The 19,108-nt window shown below is 41.3% G+C and overlaps 1 protein-coding gene across 2 annotated transcripts in view; it reads right to left on the bottom strand.

The window, feature by feature from the left end:
- Positions 1-3,514, bottom strand: part of FOLH1B (folate hydrolase 1B) — a 31,209-nt gene extending 27,695 nt beyond the window's left edge. For both annotated transcript variants that reach the window (XR_005826408.1, XM_040584099.1), the window contains exons 1-2: positions 3,309-3,514; positions 1,879-1,984 (exon numbers count right to left, since the gene is read on the bottom strand). Coding sequence is in view for 1 of the 2 variants with exons in the window: in XM_040584099.1 (XP_040440033.1) it covers positions 1,879-1,984; positions 3,309-3,426 (224 nt within the window). In the remaining variant the exon portion in view is untranslated. The remainder of the gene's footprint in view (positions 1-1,878; positions 1,985-3,308) is intronic.
- Positions 3,515-19,108: the final 15,594 nt, after the last annotated feature.

The following is a 19,108-nucleotide window of genomic DNA, read 5'->3' as shown; positions in this document are numbered from 1 at the left end:
ACCTCTCTCCCCACTTGCCCTTCTCAGGGAGCTGCAGAAAGCAATGAGATAACCCCTCAGCATCAGCATCCTTCTCTCCAAACTAAACAAGTCCTAAGTCCTTGGCAGCCAAATTCTGCTTGATAAAACCATGTTCTTCTGATAATGTCAACACCTAGTACCAACACCTTACCAAAAGTCCCTGTTACAGTGACAGTACCATTTGCTGGGTGACATACTGAACCATAAGCACAGTTACTGTTAGAGGCAAAGGCTGTTTTCTGTAAGAGCTAAGAATATTTAAGTCTCAAGTTTTCATCAAAATTTGAATTATGCAATAACATTCTCCTGTATTATAACCCCATTTAACTGAATGTTTTTCTTCATTTCCTCCTTTAATTTGTTGACTGTACTGGTAGTTCTGAGCAGTGACTAAATATCTGCCATATTTCACCACAGAACTGGTTGCATGCCAGTAAATGAGGCACAATGTTTCCTGCTGCACAGAGACAGGGAGTTGAGAAGTCAGCAGTCCTTTTACAGAGCTGTTTAACATTTGACTTCGTAGGAGCAAAAACACAGGTTAAGACTTTAAAAAAAAAATCCTAAGTCATCAGTTTTCAACGTTTATATAGTCTAGGACATGACTGTTATATAGCAAGGAGAGTGTACTTCCCAACTAAATTATTTGCAATAGTTTATGGTAAGTGCATTTAAAATGGAATCAGTGGGATTGCCACAGTCTTATAAACCAAAAATGGTTTTTAAAGTAATTTAGCTTTGTACTAAGATACAACTTCATGCTATGTAGTCAGGCTGGGAATTTAAGGCAAACCCAAGCTTGTTGATTACTCCTAAAATAACCGATACTTTAACACTTTCTTTCCACAAACTATAATTTTTTATCAAAAAAGTGTGACTTCTAGTCTGTTATTGACTGGAATAAATTAATGGTTTTAACAAATACTATACTTCTCTAAGAGAAAATTAATCTGTTTACAAGATCCCTAACGCAAACAAATAACAGTACACCAGCTTCCCTGTAGTTAAAGCTTCTAAGTTACAGAAATTGCAAAATCAATTATAGTATTAAACTGTAATAGATTTTAAAATATATATATATATTGTTATCTTGCATTGCTTGAATTTTCAGGAACAAATGCCAGCAACTTCGCTTACATGATTTAATAAATAAATAAAACTATATTTGAGATCACCTAATTTAAAGGGTAGATGAAATGAAAAAAAATATTGGGGAAAATAAATGGTCTTTAAAAAAAGACTCTAAAGGTTTAAGACTATTAGATGTATTATGAACAGTCTAATGTACCATGAGATGACACCAGGTATCTACCATGTCCTAGCTATTCACTGTGAGAGGGACAGAGCTTGGAAACCTATCTTTCTTCATGGAAGTAAGTACAAGGTTGGAATGGTGACAAATTAACAGAAATTTGGTCTGGTCACAGTATGACAAAGTGTGAAGGGGAAGCAGAAATAAAGTACTAAGGCCTAACCTGTAGGAAGAACTAAAGGCTCAAACATTGGTATGATTTTCTTCTCTTTTACATTGACATGCTCTACTATTTTCCATTTAATCTCTTCTCATTTAAGTTCATTCATACAGCCTAATTTGAAGTGAATGATTTTTCCATAAAAAATAATGTAAGATAACACTGTTGTAGACTGAAAAGAGAAAGGCCGAACTTCCACTTCATTGTACAAGCATTCACTAAATGCTGAGGAAAAGCTTGGCTAATTTTTAATTGGGAGGCATTAAATAAAACCTACGTCTGAGAACCTGCACACCATCCCCTATCTGGTGGCATCCTTGGGCTGGTTCCTGCTTGAAATATTTTTTTTTTCTTTTTTGGACTGATTAATCTACACATTGCTTACTAAAGAAACTGCTTGATGTTTTCAGCTTTCATTTCAGCCATAAATGCCGCCTTCATGTCCTCATGAGGACTCGATGTCGTCTTTTCTGCAGGTTTTGCAAACCAACCTGTACAACACACCAAAATACAACAGTAAAAACACCAGTCCAACATTCCCATGACACACACCATTTCTCTTTGGTATCACCACAAGATTTTCACTGTGTATTTTACAACTGTTTTTCTCTCAGCACAGACAAGCAGCCACAACCTAATGTCAGCTGCACTGTGATGGCAATGGCAGTCCCCCACACAGTAAGAGAACTCAACTTACCTAGGGAGATATTGAGGGGGATTAAAATACTATGTTTATTCATCACAGTTGTTTTACTGTAGATTCTAAGGAGACTTGACTGTCTCCCTTTAGCACCAGAACATCATGCTGTCAGTCATGTCAGTCACCTCAGTAATAAGGCAGCAGCTTTACAAAAATGCACAGAAACACAGACACCCTTTGTAAGGAACAGATGTCTTGCAACTCCTTTCTCACTCTCTGGTCTGTCTGGCTCTTAGTCTGGAATCCATCCCTTACCGTGCAGACATTACCAGAGTAAGTGATGAGAGGAACACCTGGCTAGAAAGAAAGTGTTTCTGACATCTGTGGACACGTTCAGCGCAAACGCAGCAGCAGTGACATGGGTAGTGCAAAGGAGAGAAGTGGTGGGGAGCAGAGAGCGGGTAACAAGCTGGCACCGGCACGGCACTGGTCACTGGCACAGTGAAAGGCTCTTTCCACAAGACAGGAATTCAGTCTGGGCTTCCCAATGCCAGGAACCTCAAGTACACACCAAAAGGCATTTCGAAATACAAGTGGCTCTTTTGTTTTCCTTCCTCCCGCATGCCAATCCTGATCCATCTGGGTGGCTGGGGAGAGGAAATCCTGTGTGGCAGCAGCCTGCAGGCCTGCCGGGCAGGGCCGAGGGGGAGACGGGCCATTAAATTAAAGACTTATTTCACCCCTCCTGGAAGAGATGGGACATTAAATCAAAGTCTTATTTCACCCCTCCTGGCGGCGTTGCCCCAGCCCCGCATTTATCTTCCCGCCCCTCCGGTTTGGGCTGGTGCAGCTGCAGCCAGCAGGGTCGAGGGGCCGGTCTCCTGTCCCCTCCTCACAAACCCAGCGCCTCCTCTCACGCCCACAGCGTAACTACTTTATGTAAAAGGAAAGTGAAAGATAAGTCAAAAAGACAAAGGCCCCTTTTCGCTTGCGGAGGAGCTGATCACCCCAGGAGGGGTCGGCGACTGCACCTCCCTGGCACAGAGCCCCGGGCGCTGGAACCCTCCCGCCCCCTCCCGCCCCCGGCCCGGCTCACAGCCGTCTCCCCCGGCTGGAAGGGCCGGGGAGGGCGGGGAGAGCCCCGCGATCCGAAGGACGGTTAGCCTGCACCGTACCGATGAGGAACCCGAGGAGGAAGAGCCCCGCCGCTGTTCCCAGCGCCACAGCCCAGAAGCGGCCCCTGGCTGCCCTGGGACTAGCCGGCTCCGCGACGCTGCCGAGCGACGACCACATCGCGGCGGCCCGCGCCACCCGCTCGCCCGCTCGAGCTCCGCCGCGCCGCAGCCCGGCCCGGCCCGCCCCGGAGGCGGTGGGAGGCGGGCTCCGGCCACGGCCCGGCCGCCTCACGGGCACCCCCGGCGCCGCCCGTGAGGGCTCCGCTCTACCCCCCGGCCCCGCCCGGGGACGAGGTCCTGCCGCCAGCACGCCCGGGCGAGTCTGGAGGTACCGGAGCCCGCCCGGCTGCCGAAGCCTCTGCCCGGGCGCTTGCTGAGGGATGTCAGTCCGTCCAGACGTGCACACCCTCCCGTGTACCTTCCCGCTCTCTCCCCGCATGTCTTAGAGAGCCTGCCATCCCCTAATTATTTTAATTTGCTACAAATGTGCGGTGAGGAGGGAAACGGTGATTGCCGGGGCTGCTACACACGGGGCCGCGCCACCCTCTGCCAGGCACACGCCAGCGGGGCAAACCTGTGGGTGGGGGGGAAAGGTAAACCCCATTATTTTAAGAGATTTGTTTTAAGAAAGATTGTATCTCAATACCCAACGCCCTGAAAAGCTATAAAGACGCTTCAGAGAGAAATGTGCCCCTGTGGAGGTGGGTTGACTACCCCACATCTGTCCTGTGTTTCTTTCTGTTTTGTGGAGGTGTAATGCCGGAGTGTGGGTGCACCCCGGCTGCTGCTTTGAGGAGAAACCTGAAAATTTGTACACACTTGATTTTGCTGGAGTCTTGTTTTCCACCTCTGGGAAAAGCCTCTCCATTCAGTTTGCTCATGGGGATTTGGGATGAGGGCCATGACCAGAGAGGAACTGCACATGGAGGGGACCTCCGGGGCTCTGTGTGTATTTTCATCCCCAGAACCTGGCTCAGTTGCCAGCTAGGGAGACAGCTGGTGTTTAAGGCACAATGTCTGTGGTTATTTTGTGTCCATATCCACATACAGTCTGGGCAGCATGTTCTCAACAGACTCCACAGGACTGCTCCTAGTGCACCACACTACTTGCTGATGCAGGCAAAATCTCGGATAAATTCCAGACACTGAGCTTTGACCTCACCTGCAGAGCCCGTTGCACTAGGAAATCTTAGTACAAGACCGCTAGATGGGCCCTGTGGCAAGCAGAAGTGTTTGTTGCAAACATCGGTATACCAACATGGCAGTAGCATGCTGCAAAATCTTTAAGAGACAAAAAACTTCAAATGACTAGACAGATACTAACAAAAACGTCAGTATTTGTGATATTAGTCCTGTCTCCTACATAGACTGGCTTTATTGTGCAAAAGCCCAGCTTTTAATGGTACTTTGAGCAGGGTACTCTGCCACTTGTCAAGTCAAACCCAGATACCTGCCAAGTTGCCCTCAGCATGCTGGCTGTTGTAGATACCATTCTGGAATGCCCAGCTCTCCCCTATAATATACAGGGAACCTGAGTTTGGAAATGAGCACAGTGGAATGTTTTACCTCTACTCAGCAGTCTGCTTTCTTTCCCCATTCTGTACCTGGAGGGGCATAATGTGCCCATGTTTGCTACTCCACCACTACTCATTGATGGAAGCTGAAATCAATGTGGTGTTTAAGATAAGTGGGCTGACGAATGGGCATATTTTTTGATATTCCTAAAAAGATTAATATGGACAGCGCACCTTTGGGCATAGAAACTTGGAAGAACTCCTGGATCAGCTTATTTCTGTTTGAAGCACTTGAAAATTAAGTTAATGAAGCACCATGGGACTAGGCACGGAGCAAAAGCATATCTTATCTCTTGATTAATATTCTAGAGGGATTTAATCAATCCCAGTGGTTTATCGCCACACTTATTCAAAGTAAAATAAGATGGAAAGAAACAGTGAGGAAACTGAGATGGAAATATAGTCAAAAGTTTGGTGCTCTTTGTTCAGTACTCTGAAACTAACCTGCCCATAGCACTTAGAAGTTATGAATTACTGCTTTGAGACATTTTATAGTCTTCCAGTGCGCCTGCAGCTTGGACAGGACATTATGACTCTTAAATACACAATAGCAGCAGCCAAAGGACATAGGAAAGCTTTATTCAAGAGTAGATTACAGTTATGATAAATGCATAAAATGCTATTCTTGTTCCTATACAGAATTCTTTAGGTCACTTTGCAGGCAAAGCCATTTCACTAAACCAAAAATGTTCAATAAACCAAAAGCAGAAAAAGTTAATGCTTCTTTTCTATGCTTTAGTGGAAAATCTTCTACTAATCAAAGTACTATTTTTTTTTTCTTATTTCTGAGCTGGGAGGAATGTCTGAAATATTTTTTTTCAATATTTGCCTGAATAAACAAACTGGGGTTTGATATGCAAATCTTAGGCAATGTTTTGGTTATGTATTATCCCTTCACATATAATTTATCATGACAGTTTTCCTTACGTCCAATTGAAACCAATTTCATGTGACTCTTAGGAGCTGTACTTGCAAGGTGTTGAGGAACCCAGTTGTGTGTTAAGATGCTGTTCAAACACAGACAGAGTAAGATAACTCTGTGCTGCTTTTGATATACCTGCAGGATTGCTCCTTTATTCTTTGCTAGCCCTTCAGCATGTGAAAATGTTGTCACATTAATTTACACAAATAAGGGTTACAAATATTGTGGGGAGGGTTCTTGATGTACCTACTAAATGCATCCTGTGCATTTACTCGTTTGGGATTTGGGAAGTGTGGGGAAAAGTTGTCTCAGTGGCAGTTTCTGCAGTAGCATTTCATTCTTCTGAGTCACAAAGCTAGTTTGATAGGTGATTGGGACAGGAGCTTCCACACTCTTTTGATTAGCATAAAGTGAAGAAGGTGAAACCAGTCATGTCATTTAAACCCACTGGAGGAACAGCCAGTTTAACGTGGAGGTAATGTTACTGTAGTGTCTGAGGACAGCTTATATGACTTGTCAAATACAGGTGTATTTACTTATGGCTGCCAGTCTCTGTTACAGTTTTAACTGTGAGAGAGTAGATGCAAAGGATATACTCAAATGCATGGAATTGTACCGTGGAATTGGTGATAGGCTGCCTGAGAGCCCATGTGTCAGGGTTTGAGAGGAGGCCAACAAGGGGACAGTATGTCAGTCATCTGCTACTGGCTGCTCTCTCGAGGTAAGAAAATGGATGAAACCTTTTTCAAACAACTAGAAGCAGTCTCGTGATTATAGGTCCTTCATCACAAGATTGAGTAAGCACTGGAACAAGCTGCCCCAAAATGTGGCATATAAATTTTTGGAACTATTCAAAACACCTGAAGAAAGCCCTGTACAACCTTACCTAACTAGGATGTGAGGTGTTTTGAGCAGCAGTTGGTCTGGATTGACCTCCTAGGATCCCTTCTAACATTTACCTACAATTCTGTCGTTTTAATGGAGAGCTGCTTCTGGATTAACTCGTGGCCTACTTTATAAACGGTAAAGTCTGTGTTTCTCTGTTAGGGATTTGCCATACAGATGATAAAATGAAAAGACTTGCCTAGCTCCCAAGGGTTCTGTAGGATTAAATCATCTATTTAAAAAAAAAAAAAAAAAAGAAATTAATGAGTTCCAATTAAATTTGAAGTGTTTCTGGTATAAGTTATTGTTACATCACGAGTGAATTACATTAGATGTATTGTTGTAAAGTGTCAATGCAAGAGCAGGAAATGAAACCTTGAAGACTTTTCACCTAGAAAATTTTCCTTACACTTTACTCTAGCTTTGTATTTTCAAACTATTCAAAATACCAGCTTCACACTTTTTACTTATATAAGGCATGCAGATGTTTGCTTTGCCCTTTTATATACTCTTCTCATTGTATTTGCAACAGACATTGCATACATAAAACTTTTTCAGGTGTCTAGAAATCATGCTGCTTTTTTCACAAGCTATTACAGTGCTTCTGAAACATCGCATTCTGCAAGGTGCCTATGTACCTGAAACAAAACTTGAGTTTCTTAATACCTTTCTCCCTGTAGGTGTCTATATAAGAAGTTGGAATGCTGCCTCTGCGCCTACATGAAGCACTGAACAATCATAGAATAGTCTAGTTGGAAAGGACCTTTAAGGGTCACCTAGTCCAACCCCCCTGCAGTGGAACAGGGACATCTTCAACTAGATCAGGTTGCTCAGAGCTTCATCCAATCTGATCTTGTATGTTTCCAGGGATGGGGCATCTACCACCTCTCTGGGCAACCTGTGCCAGTGTTTAACCACCTGCATTGTAAAAAATTTCTTCCTCATATTTAGTCTGAACCTACCCTCCTTTAGTTTAAAACCATTACCCCTTGTCCTATCAGAACAAGCCCTACTGAAAAGTCTGTCCCCATCTTTCTCCTAAGCTTCCTTTAAGGACTGAAAGGCTGCTATAAAAGCCTTCTCTTCTCCAGGCTAAACCACTCTATTTGGCTCAGCCTGTCTTCATGGGAGAGGTGCTCCAGCCCTCTGATCATCTTTGTGGCCTCCTCTGAACTCGCTGCAAAAGGTCCATGACCTTCGTATGCTGGGGACCACAGAGCTGAATGCAGCACTGCAGGTGGGATCTCATGAGAGCAGAATAGAGGGGCAAAATCACCTCCCTGATTTTAATTTTTGGTAGTTAAGTTTATTACCTTTCCATGTCGAGTCTGTGCCTTGTCCCTATGCAGTGTGCTTAGAGATTTGTGGGGTGATCATTGCAGTGATAACATTCCTTCAGCTGAGGCTCTGGTAACTGTCTGAAAAAGCAGGGGTGGCAGAGCTGTTTTCCTACCATAATGGTTCACTCATTTGCCCTTCCTCTCTCTTCTGAGTTCTTTTTGTGTCCTCTTTCCTCCTCTCCCAGCTCTTAAAACTCTGCAAGGAAATCAATTCTTATGCCCTAGTGAAAGTGGTAATGAATTGGCTGTAGTAACTACCTGCCCAGGTGTGCTGCGCTGTTGACTCCCTTCTATCTTTAATGGTGACCGTAGTTACTCTATCAGAAGTAATTATGCTTCTGTCTTCCGGGGCTTGCTAATGAAATGCTGGAACCCTTTAGCTTCTACAGAAGTCATAGTAGTAAATATCCATCTATTTGCAGAAGGAAGTCTAGTTATTCAAATAATATAGCATTTAGGGTAGTGCATCGTAGAAGAAGGTACTGTGAACTAGTGTGAAGGTTCTAAGGATCTGTGCTCCACAGGGAAAGACCTGAGATAATTCTGAATTGTAACACTCAGCCCCAGTGTTGCAAGATGCAGAAGGATAAAGCTAAATGAAGATGCCTGCCCTGATTTAACAGCTTGTCATATTGAATGAGGGAGCTTTTGCTTTTGCTTCTGCTCTTGGTTTCACAGATCAGTTCTCTCCCAGTCGTAGTGCTCACTGGACTGCTCATGAACTGATTGATTAGGCTTAATCAGTATGGCACAGAAGAGTATTTAGTTCTCTCAAGTTCAGTTTCCATCTGGATTATGGTGTTGAATTGATCTGTGGAGGAGTCAGACAAGCTGCAGATATGGCAAAAGGTAATCCAGGGAGTATCTTCCCCTTTTGTGGCAGCAAAATATTAAATCAAGCTTCTCTGTGTTAATGTCACCGTGAGAAGATAAGTGGCTTGTTATTACTGTAGAATTAACCCCACATGTATGAACTGCTTTGAATGTTTCTATGGATTGATAACAAGTTTTTACAGAAAGGCAGTTCCTTCTGTGGCTGTTTCCAGCTTTTTCCTTCCCAGGGCATTGATCTTTTGCATGTAGCAAGCACAATTTCTTCTGGCAAAGACTGGGATGTCAATGTGGAAAACAAGCAGAATGGAGTAGATTTAATGGAAATCCATGGAAATCCTTTCAGGTGTTAGGGCATAGTTGATGTTAAAATATGTGCCCTTCTGCTCTGAGAAATCAATAAATGCAATTTAGTCATGTTGCAACTGCCTTAAGATGAGCATTCTGACCATTTTTGCTTTCCTCCTAGCTGCACTGGAGCGCTCTGAAGCCTACTAATATCCTAGATTTTGCGTGCTACAGGAGAAAAGAATAACGGGGTTTTTTTCTGCGCTTACCCATACAGACTTGAATTGTATTTTCTGTTAAATACCCATCTTTACTGATGCTGAGTGTCAGTTAACCAATTTGTATTCTTTGAATATTACAGAATAGTGGTGTTGGTGTGGTTATCACTGTTGTATACGTTTTGGCGATTTTGTGTTCTCCTAGCTATTTATTCTTTAAGATCTTCTGTTGCAGCTGGAAGAGTTTTAGTATATGTAGTCAGAAGCAGGAACCATTTCAATTCTGTTAGTGAATAAGACATAGTGGCTTTAAATTTTAAAAACAAGTTAAAAATAGGCACCACTGTTATGGACATTTGTGTTTGTTGTGTGATTGCATTGTAATGCAAAGTATGAAGCTCATTTTTTAATAGTTTCCTGTTGTGAATTTCATTTTCTCAGAAATGAGAGGCTAATAATTCTCAGTGGGATTTTTTTGTGGTCAGATGTAAGAACTAAATGTTTGCTCCAGAAGTTTACAATGGCTGTTTCAATTTTTGTCCTATTCAGGATAATTCTGTGGTTGGAGATTTCATGCTCTTTTATTTCTTTTATTATATGGAGAAATTAGAGTACTTGCCTTAAACAGCACCGTTTCTCCTGCGTGGTTTGAAGCACTTTATGCAGGGTCCTCTCTGTGTCTGAAGTGGAATCTTTCTAACTTGTCTGAGGTCATTGTAGTAGACAGGAAGGTCTCTGATTTCTCAGCCCTGGGTCCTGACCACAAGACTACAATAACTTCCCTGAATCCAAAGCCTAGAGTATTCCTGAAGTCTACATCTGGTTTTCAGATGATGAGCTAATTAGTCCTTGGTCTTTGCAACTGCTGTTAATGGAAAGGCAAATTTGACAAAGTTAGTTATGTACTGTGCACATGTAGAAAAAAATGCTACCAAGGAAATTTCCACTTACTGTATCATAATTTCTGCTGTCAGTAAAAGTGGCAAGGTTTTTTTCCCCCATTTGTCTGCATATTTCAAGCATTTCCTTGAAGAATATCCCAGTGGCTCAAATGAACTGTCCCTTAAACAGACACCTAAATACTTAGCTGATTTTCTGTACTGCATACAAATCTGTAGTGTTGGCCTGAATTACAGGCGTGCTACTCTCTAATCTCTTTATAAAGAAACTGCACTGGTGTGAAATTGGAATGATACAGAAGTAAATCACACTCCTGAACTTTGTGTGATCACCATGCGAAGGACAAATTAAAGTACACTCATCCACCAGATAAACAAAAAAACAACAAAAAAAAAGCAATTGAGAGAGCAATAAAAGGATATGCAGCTGTAGAAAAAATATGAGCAAAGGACAGAGTTCAGATTAAAGACAGAAGCTGAAGAAAGGCAAGACAAGAAATAAACAACTCTTTACAATAACTCGTGAAAGTCCTGGAGTGTAAGGGGGAAAATTCTTTCTGCTGCCCTGACCTCTAAAAAGAAGCCATCAGTTCTCTGAAATTCTGTGTGAAAAGGAAGTGCTAACAGCTGTTTCTCCATGTTCAGTCAGTGCATATGATGTTGTTTGAAGCAAGAAATTAACTTCAAGAATTCAGTCACGTTGGTAGTCCTACCCGGCAGTGTAAGCAAAGCCCACTTCTGCTGAACCCTTTTATGTTGAAAATGCATCATTGTAGCTGAGCTTAAAACAAGCACTAAACTAAATTGATTGAAAATAGAGTCTAGCAGATTGCAGGGTGAGTGAAACTGGATCTGTGGGGTCCATTTCTTACCTCAGTCACTACAAGATTAATTACTTCATTTGTAAATGCCTCTCCTTCTTTTGTGAAGAGATACCATAATAATTCATATATCTCTGTGGTTCAGTTAAAATTACACCTATGTCTCAACTTCAAGTATCAAGTCAATGAAATCAGCAATTCTGAGGAGACCTCCCATGTTTATTTTTCCGTTTCTTTGTATGTGAATGGCAGGCATGAGAGGGCAGGTCCCATTCATGTCTTGGTCTGTTTTAATTGCTGAATATCATTATCATGTAAAAGATCTCCTCTCACATGCTTCAGTGGCTATGAAAGAAGGGCAAACCAAACACATTTCCTGCACCTCTGTAGTGGAAGACTGAAGTGAAAGGATGTATGGCAGTAGGTGCAGATGGGGTACTGACGTTGAGCATGTCCTGCCTGAATCTTACTGGTGACACAGACTTTAGCTCTGTTGATGTATTTAGTGTTACAGCCTTTAACTCACAGGTTCTGGCCCTTCAGCAGCTGCTGATGGTCAGTGAAATTGATGCAGAGTTTAGGTTTTGTTGCTAAAAGACTACTAAAGCAAACAAGTTGGTGAAAACTTACTGGATCTTTCTAGGATGCTAAGAAAGACCTGCAAAGGTTGTCTGTATCCTGCAACCAAACCTGTAAATGTGATCATCTGAATAAAATTACATGTTTTCTGTAGAACATACATGACATTTCATCTGCTATGTTATTAATTTGTGTTATATGGGCACCTACAGCCTGAGATGGGGCTGGTGCTATGCATACATAGGGATACCTGTGAAATACGGCACTGTGACTATACATACTTGACTGCAGGTTTTATATGAGTATTTTACCAAAATGTGTAATCATTTCTTCCTCACCTGAAGAGCTTAGATAAAGACAGTCTGACTTACTATAGCATTTCATTGAGTCCTCAGAGAAATTATGCTTTACATTCTGAACCCACAGGGTGAATCCTTTAGACAGTCCTGCAGAGGAGAGTTAAAAAAGAAATGTTGCCAATAGCAACTTGTTCTTCTGTTGGAACAAGCTGAAGTTATTTGAAAAGACAGCATAGAAATAAGGGAGCTGTGGAGAATGCGTGGAAAGCTTGTATATTGGTATTTTGAAGATATAAGTGACAAGGCCTTAAATTGCAGGGGTTTTGATAGGAAAATGGAAGTGAACATTCTCTCCTACATAGATTTTATAGAATTGCATCCTGACTAACATCACACTTCAGTCACCCGCGTTCCTCACAATGTCTGTATTATCAGTCCCTCTTCTGATGCTCTTAGCCTCCTTAATATCAGCTTCCCAGACATGAAAATCAATCACCACCATCTGTTATTCTCTAACAATGTTGTCTAAATTCTACAGGATCTAGTGATGTGCTGGTACAGGGGTGGCGAGCGAGGCAATGTCTGTAGGGTTGGTGTTCTAGTAGGCAAAGGGTGAGGACCACATGAGAATCTCTTGCTCTTCTACATGCAGTTACTTTTAAGTCTTTTTAGAGCTAGTCTGCAGAGAATTAAGTTACATGAGGGAGAGTGCCATAATTGATGATTTCTGGAAGCAAAAGGTAAAAGAGAATAATTAAATTTCTGAGAATTCGCAGATATAGGTAATGAATCTTGGACTTTTACCTACATATTACTAACCCCGAAACAAATGACACCAGTGGTAATGCACGACCGTTCTTTAAAAATGCTAAGCAAGCACGCTGGAGAGGTGGGAGTATTTCCTTATTTTCCTGTACTATTTAGATTGAGCCACCAGATGGCAACCACAGCCTGCCCACCGATCTGAGCATCTCCACTTCCTATTTATGTAACTTCTATGACCCGAGTTCAGCATCCAACAGAGCCACTTTGCTTTCAAGGAAGTCAGCAAAAAGAAATACAACCGTAAAATTAACATCACGGGTTTGCTTCTTCTGATTTTCACTTGCTTTATGTAAATGCAACTACAGCATTTGAGAAAGTGAAGAATCAGGCCTGCTACATTCGTGTGTGTGCAAAGATGTGCCTGTGTAATGCATTTAAATCCACAGAGGAAATTAGTTCTTTGACAGCTACATTCTTCTCACAACTCTTTTTCTGGTCGTGTCTGGTTAGGTCAGGTCAGGTCCTCAGCTTGCAGAAAGACACAATGATACATATTTAATCGAGTTATATTGGCCTAAGCTTGTGAAAACAATAGTCCTAGTTTTACAGCATCTGGTGTCATGCAGCCTACCAACTACACTGACACTCGTTAAATTTCATACATTCAATGTGAGAGACTCTGTTTAACTTTCTTTACTGTCATTCATTCTTTCATTCTTTCTCATGCCTTCTTTCTTCCCCCATCATGCCTACTGAGCAAGAGATACGGCAGTACTATAGCTTACTTAGAGTATTCCTCCTATGGAAACCCTGTTAGGATGCCATATCCTTGTTTCAGCCCAGCCTTCCACTCTTGCATGCTAATGTTAAAAAAATACCTCCATTCTTCCACTCTGACATCATCAGTAGCATGAATGTTGAAGCCTGTGTTATGTACCTTGAAAACAGATGCTTAAATTCTTCAGTCAGATGACTGACAGCATTTTGCAGAGATTGAGTTGTGCTGGACTGGACCCTTTGCAAATTTGTCATGGGACAGAACCTGAGAAGAAAACTTAGAATCTAAATACTGTGGGAGAATTACCACCAGGATAAGTAGGGAGACATCCAAGATCTTTTTCAAGACAGAACTGAGAGAGATCCCAGGTATTCTGGGTTACTGGCACTATAGCATTCACTGAACAAGCAATATCACTTCAGTCTATTGTTTTCCTGAGCTGTTAGAACTGTTTTCAATTTTGGTGTGGTGGCTACTTAATTTAGTAATTATTGTCTAAGGAGGGCACAAGAACAGCAACACAAGAACAGCAACACAAGAAGCTGCCTTTTCCTGTGGGCTGCTAGATGCGTGCTTTGGGTTTGGCTTTATATTTTGCCTGTGTGCTCTAGGTTGTTCTGAGCTGGCAGGGACTGGGGAACATACAAAACCCTTGCATTTTTATACCCTTGTTGCTCCAGTGGATAATTTGGGTAGGCAGCTGGGAGGGCCCATAGGTAACAAAGATGTGCACTAACTAAAATGAGGCCTAGTGGCTAAATGATATTTGTTTATTTCCAGAGGGAATCTTGTTATATTAGCGTAGTTTTTCTGGATTTCCTGAATGCAAAGAAGGGTAGCAAATGGCACTCTAAAACTAATTGGACTTTGGCCAGCCTTCAGGGTATTAAACTAAACTGATTGTGGGATTTTTATTTGGTTCCTTAAACACCTTTTATCTTTGAAAGGAGAAAAAAAAAAAAAAAAAAGAAAGAAAATAAGCCTTCAAAGGAGGTTTAAATTCAGAGAAAAAGTTGCATGGCTGAGTGGCCGGCAAAAAATGATGCTAAAACTCCACCAAAACTGCTTTGTAATGTGGAATGGTGCATTGTGGGTGGTGTGTGTCCTTTCCTCTGTGGAACAAAAATTGAAACTTTCTCCACAGCTAGGGATTTAGGATGTGATGGTGACTGGGGAATCTTGGGAATCTTGCACTTGTGTAGTCTGAGGAAGTGATAAGCCAAGTAACATAATTTTATTTTATTCAGTCACTGTGTGATGTGGATGAACAAAGAGGGGGGTTTCCTCCTTGCTGCAGAACTGCTTTTCTATAGATACATCTAATTACTCTCCAGTATGACATCCTGGCCATCAGCAAGCTCCTGGCTCAGCAGGCTGTAGTGCCACTCTGAGGTTATTCCAGGCTGATAGAAATCAAGTCATTTACAAGCTCAAATGGAAAATTGTATTAAAGTACTAGGATCACAGTGTCTCATAGCAGGACAGTGTGCTCTTTAGCAGGGTCCTGTTGGATTGTAAATCTGTAGTTGAAGTACAGTGCCACAGGCTTTTCTTTTGTTCTGTTTACCTGATGGAAAGGTGCAGCATGGTGGTGGGATGCACTGGTCAGCTAGTTGCAGCCAACACATTAAATCAATTAGCAGGAAGGAAGCTATGGTGATGTACATAGGAGGGAGGTGAGAGCCGCTTGTATGGGTCCCTTGTATTTCTGCCCTTTCTCTTACACATTGAAGGAGAGTGCAAGAGGCTGAAGCACGGTGCAGTCTTGATTCTGCCAGCAGCTATTTCAGTTTTCTTATCCTTGGTTTTGATCTGAGGACTGGCCTTCAAAAGGGACACGCATGTGAAGTTGATTCCTACGTAGCCACTTGTCTCAGTTCTACCTTAAACAGAAGCGTACAAATTTGAAATGCTACATGGATGAGAAATCGCAGGCTCACTTCTTTCCCTCTCATGTATTTCATTTGCTGGTATCTTTCCTGTTGGGCTTTACCATTGACTGCTTCTTGACCTACTTTATTTCACATGTGTAGACTGGGAAGGATTTCAGCAGTTACTGCTCATTCTCTTCTGGAAAGAAAAGCTGGCAATACTATTTTTATTTTCATGTTAGAAAAAAAGAATGTTACTCGTGTCCTAAGGCAAGGTCATTTGCCTTCAGTTTAGGGTAATGTGAAAGAATGCTCCTATTAGAACTTTTGCTTTGAATATTAACTGCCAGTGCTTTACTAAAATAAAAGATGCTGCACCCTTATATCTTCAAGATGTTTTGGGTCCAACATGGATACACCCAAGTTTTCTGTTTCCAGTCCTGAAAATCAGGTGGTCAGTCTTGAATAGCTAAGCTACAGTTAATTTCTATTAGTGCTTTTGAGATTTCCTAATGTCTTGGAAAAAAACCCCAAAAACCAAACAAACACCCCCCCCCAAAAAAAAGCAATGCCACACAGCTGAGAGTATAAAACTGACCCTCTCTGCTATGAAACAATATCATGTTTCATAATAAAATAATTGTTTTTATTCAATTTAGTATTGCACTAGACAAGTGGTAAAACCTGATCTCCTAGAATGTATATTGTATAATTTATAGATCTGTAATGGCTGCTATATTATAGACTTCTTCACTTTCAGTAGATGGATACACAGGGAAGAACGAACATGTTATATTGCTATTACTTAAGAGGGACATAGACTACAGAGCACTGCAGAAACTGTAAATTACTTGCTAGAGTCCTTTGCTGCAAAACCAGTTACATTTTAAAAATGCATTTGCAATTGTACTGTCTATGGAATATTTATATTATGAAAGATCCTTGAGGTTGCTAAGTGCTTTGGTTGGGGGTGGGAGATATTTTTTTCTGTTGGATAAAGTACTCTTGCAATCTTCTTTACCTGGTATTTTGCTAGGCTGTTGGGATACTTTGTCATTTTGTGAACGGAGTCATTAGTAAGGATGATGCTGTGGTGCTTAGCCAGCCAGTCGCTTTTTACAGGAGAAATGTTTGTGAAGCTCAGTTTGACTGTTGGTCCTTGCCTTGATCCTACTGCTTCAGGAACTGGTTGTGCAAGGACTGTACCCTTGGAACTTTTTCTGTGCTCTGTGCTGCATGGCAACAGAAAAGCTCAGTGGTTATTTTTACCAGCTGTTATACACGAGGAAATTCCATCCTGCATATTTGCTTTTTTAGAGTAGAAACATCTTGAACTTTTATTATTATTACAGAAGATATGTGTTTATATTCCAGTGAGCAATACTGGTACATCCTGAGATCACATGAAAATGCCCCTGCCTTTACACTCCCATCAACTGTATCCACTACAATGTATGCTCTTATATCTTTGCCTGCTTCTCATATGCTACACTCGAATGCGTGTTGGGTGGAAAAAGTATTATCTAACAACTGCAATAGAAACCTGTGTTAAGACTTTAAAAAATGGCTACTTATTGCAAGAATTCAATTTGAGAGAAAGCAAAAGACCTTATCTTTTTGTTGTTTTTGTTGCTGTTGTTCATCTGATTTTGAAGACAGGCATGAGAGTCTACTTATGGAAAATCAGTCTCTCTGAGCTGTGTGAAGGTTTGTATCTGATATCCTGTCTTTACTCTGGCTCTGACTTGCTATGTTAACTAGAAAATGATCCCCTTTAAAAAAAAGTGTTATTTTGGGGACTCACTCTTTTATAGAATAAAACACAGACAATTTTGTTCAATTTTCCGTTTCATTCCCATAAGAATATAAAGCAATCCTCAAATGAAAATCATTACAGTGAAACAGGTCTTGTTTTTTTCACTCATTTGTACTCTTACAACTATGTAGAGGACAGCAGAGCAAAGGGAGAAAGTGATCAAGCTAGGAAAGAATGACTGCTTCTGCAATCATAGTGATAGCATAGCAATTGTACCTACAAGATTCTTATTGAATAACTGAATTATGCATTGGAACAAAGGGAGGAGGCAGAAAATGTGAGGGGTATAACTGAAAGGGTCTTTTGAACAGCCTAGATCAACAACAGATTGGCTACTCAGATTCACTGCCTTGAATGTCACCCCAGCATAATTCGGAGGGTGGTTTTGTTAAAGGACTGCAGTGTTTTCTGTCTGTGATACCATAATGAAAGCACTGCAGTGTTTCAGACCAATAGTTTGGAGGGTGTGAATGGTGCTATGAGGTTTGTGATGAGCACTGTAATCACATTAGGTTAAGGAATGTTGCGCTGTTGCATATACCTGTTTTCTAATGTGTGTGTCTGGTTTCTAGCAAACCCTAGGGTACCATGAGCCATACACTCCTCTGTGTATGAAATATAAAGGAATTCAGCAGAAGGTGAAAGAGTCTCAAACCAGAATATTGCCCACTACGCTGTGATGTGGCATTCTTTCCTTCTACTACACAGCTCACCCTGTCCCATCTCCACCACTGCCTCTCTCAGAAAACAAAGCTCCACCTACCTTCACCCTTTTTTTTCCTCTTTCTACCCATCATTCACCTATATACATCACTGTGTCTTAGTTGTCTCTGCAGATTGTTCACAGGTACTCAGACATTTACAAATGAGATTCTATTCTATTTTATGTCAGCAAATCTAGCTAGGCTGTGGCAATTGCATTCCAGTTGCTCTGTGCTCCTGTAAAAGTTGCTGGCATAAAATTTTACATCAGGAAGATGAGAACTTACTCCTTTCCTGGCCACAATTTGTGCCATAGTATTTATAAGAGCTTTGAATAGTCTTATTAATTCTTCAAATGATTCAGGCAGAACTTCCCAATATTTGACTTTTAATTCTGTGTATATTCTTGTACTATCCTTGTCCCCATAAATGTCTGAACTCCTTTCAGTTAAAAAGTAAGACTAAAGCCTGATGTCTCTGAGGCTCCCTGTTTTCTGTCCTTGGAGGAATTTATAGTTGTGTATCCTATCCATTGGACCATTAGGGCAGCCACAGTATTCCTGAATTTAATCTTTCTTCACACACTGCCTTAGTAATGTCTAGTAGTATTGTTGCATTAAAACCTTTTTCTATAATTCCTGCCCCCGCATTCTTGTCTGGATCTGGTCCTTTATTTTTAACAGACAGCTATGAAATTATAAACTTATCCTCAAAACTGCTGCTTGGTATATCTCCCTTATAAAATTTGCGTTGACCTTTGGACATGTATTCTGATGTCATGCTTGCAGAAGACTTTTCCTGGTGATTTTCAGAGCAGCGATATTTGGATAAACCACCTTTTTTTTTGCAATATTTTCAAGTAAGGGTATGAAGACAGATGATGCTTAGTTGCCAGATCGTGTACCTTTGTTTGAGATGAGTCAGTTACATGGTTAGATGTCTGTCTTCTTGCATCATGTTTGAATTGTGTTTAGAGACTCGAGTTCCGCTTTTAAACTCAGCAACAAATCTCAAACTGTATTGAGAGTAAAGCTATACCTCTTTGTTTAGGACTTATTTTAGGATAGCTGCCAAAGCCCACAGACAATATAAAGAAATCTTAAGATGGTGTGGTCTGATGCCACAGTAGAAATTCAGGTTCCAAATTTTCTTATCTGTATCACATGCATACATTTTCTTGGATAGTTTTAAAAGAAAATGGTGAAACAGTTT

Source organism: Falco naumanni, chromosome 2 (assembly GCF_017639655.2).
Source record: "Falco naumanni isolate bFalNau1 chromosome 2, bFalNau1.pat, whole genome shotgun sequence".
In the NCBI taxonomy this organism is placed as follows: domain Eukaryota; kingdom Metazoa; phylum Chordata; class Aves; order Falconiformes; family Falconidae; genus Falco; species Falco naumanni.
This window is presented reverse-complemented; position numbering and strand designations above follow the sequence as displayed.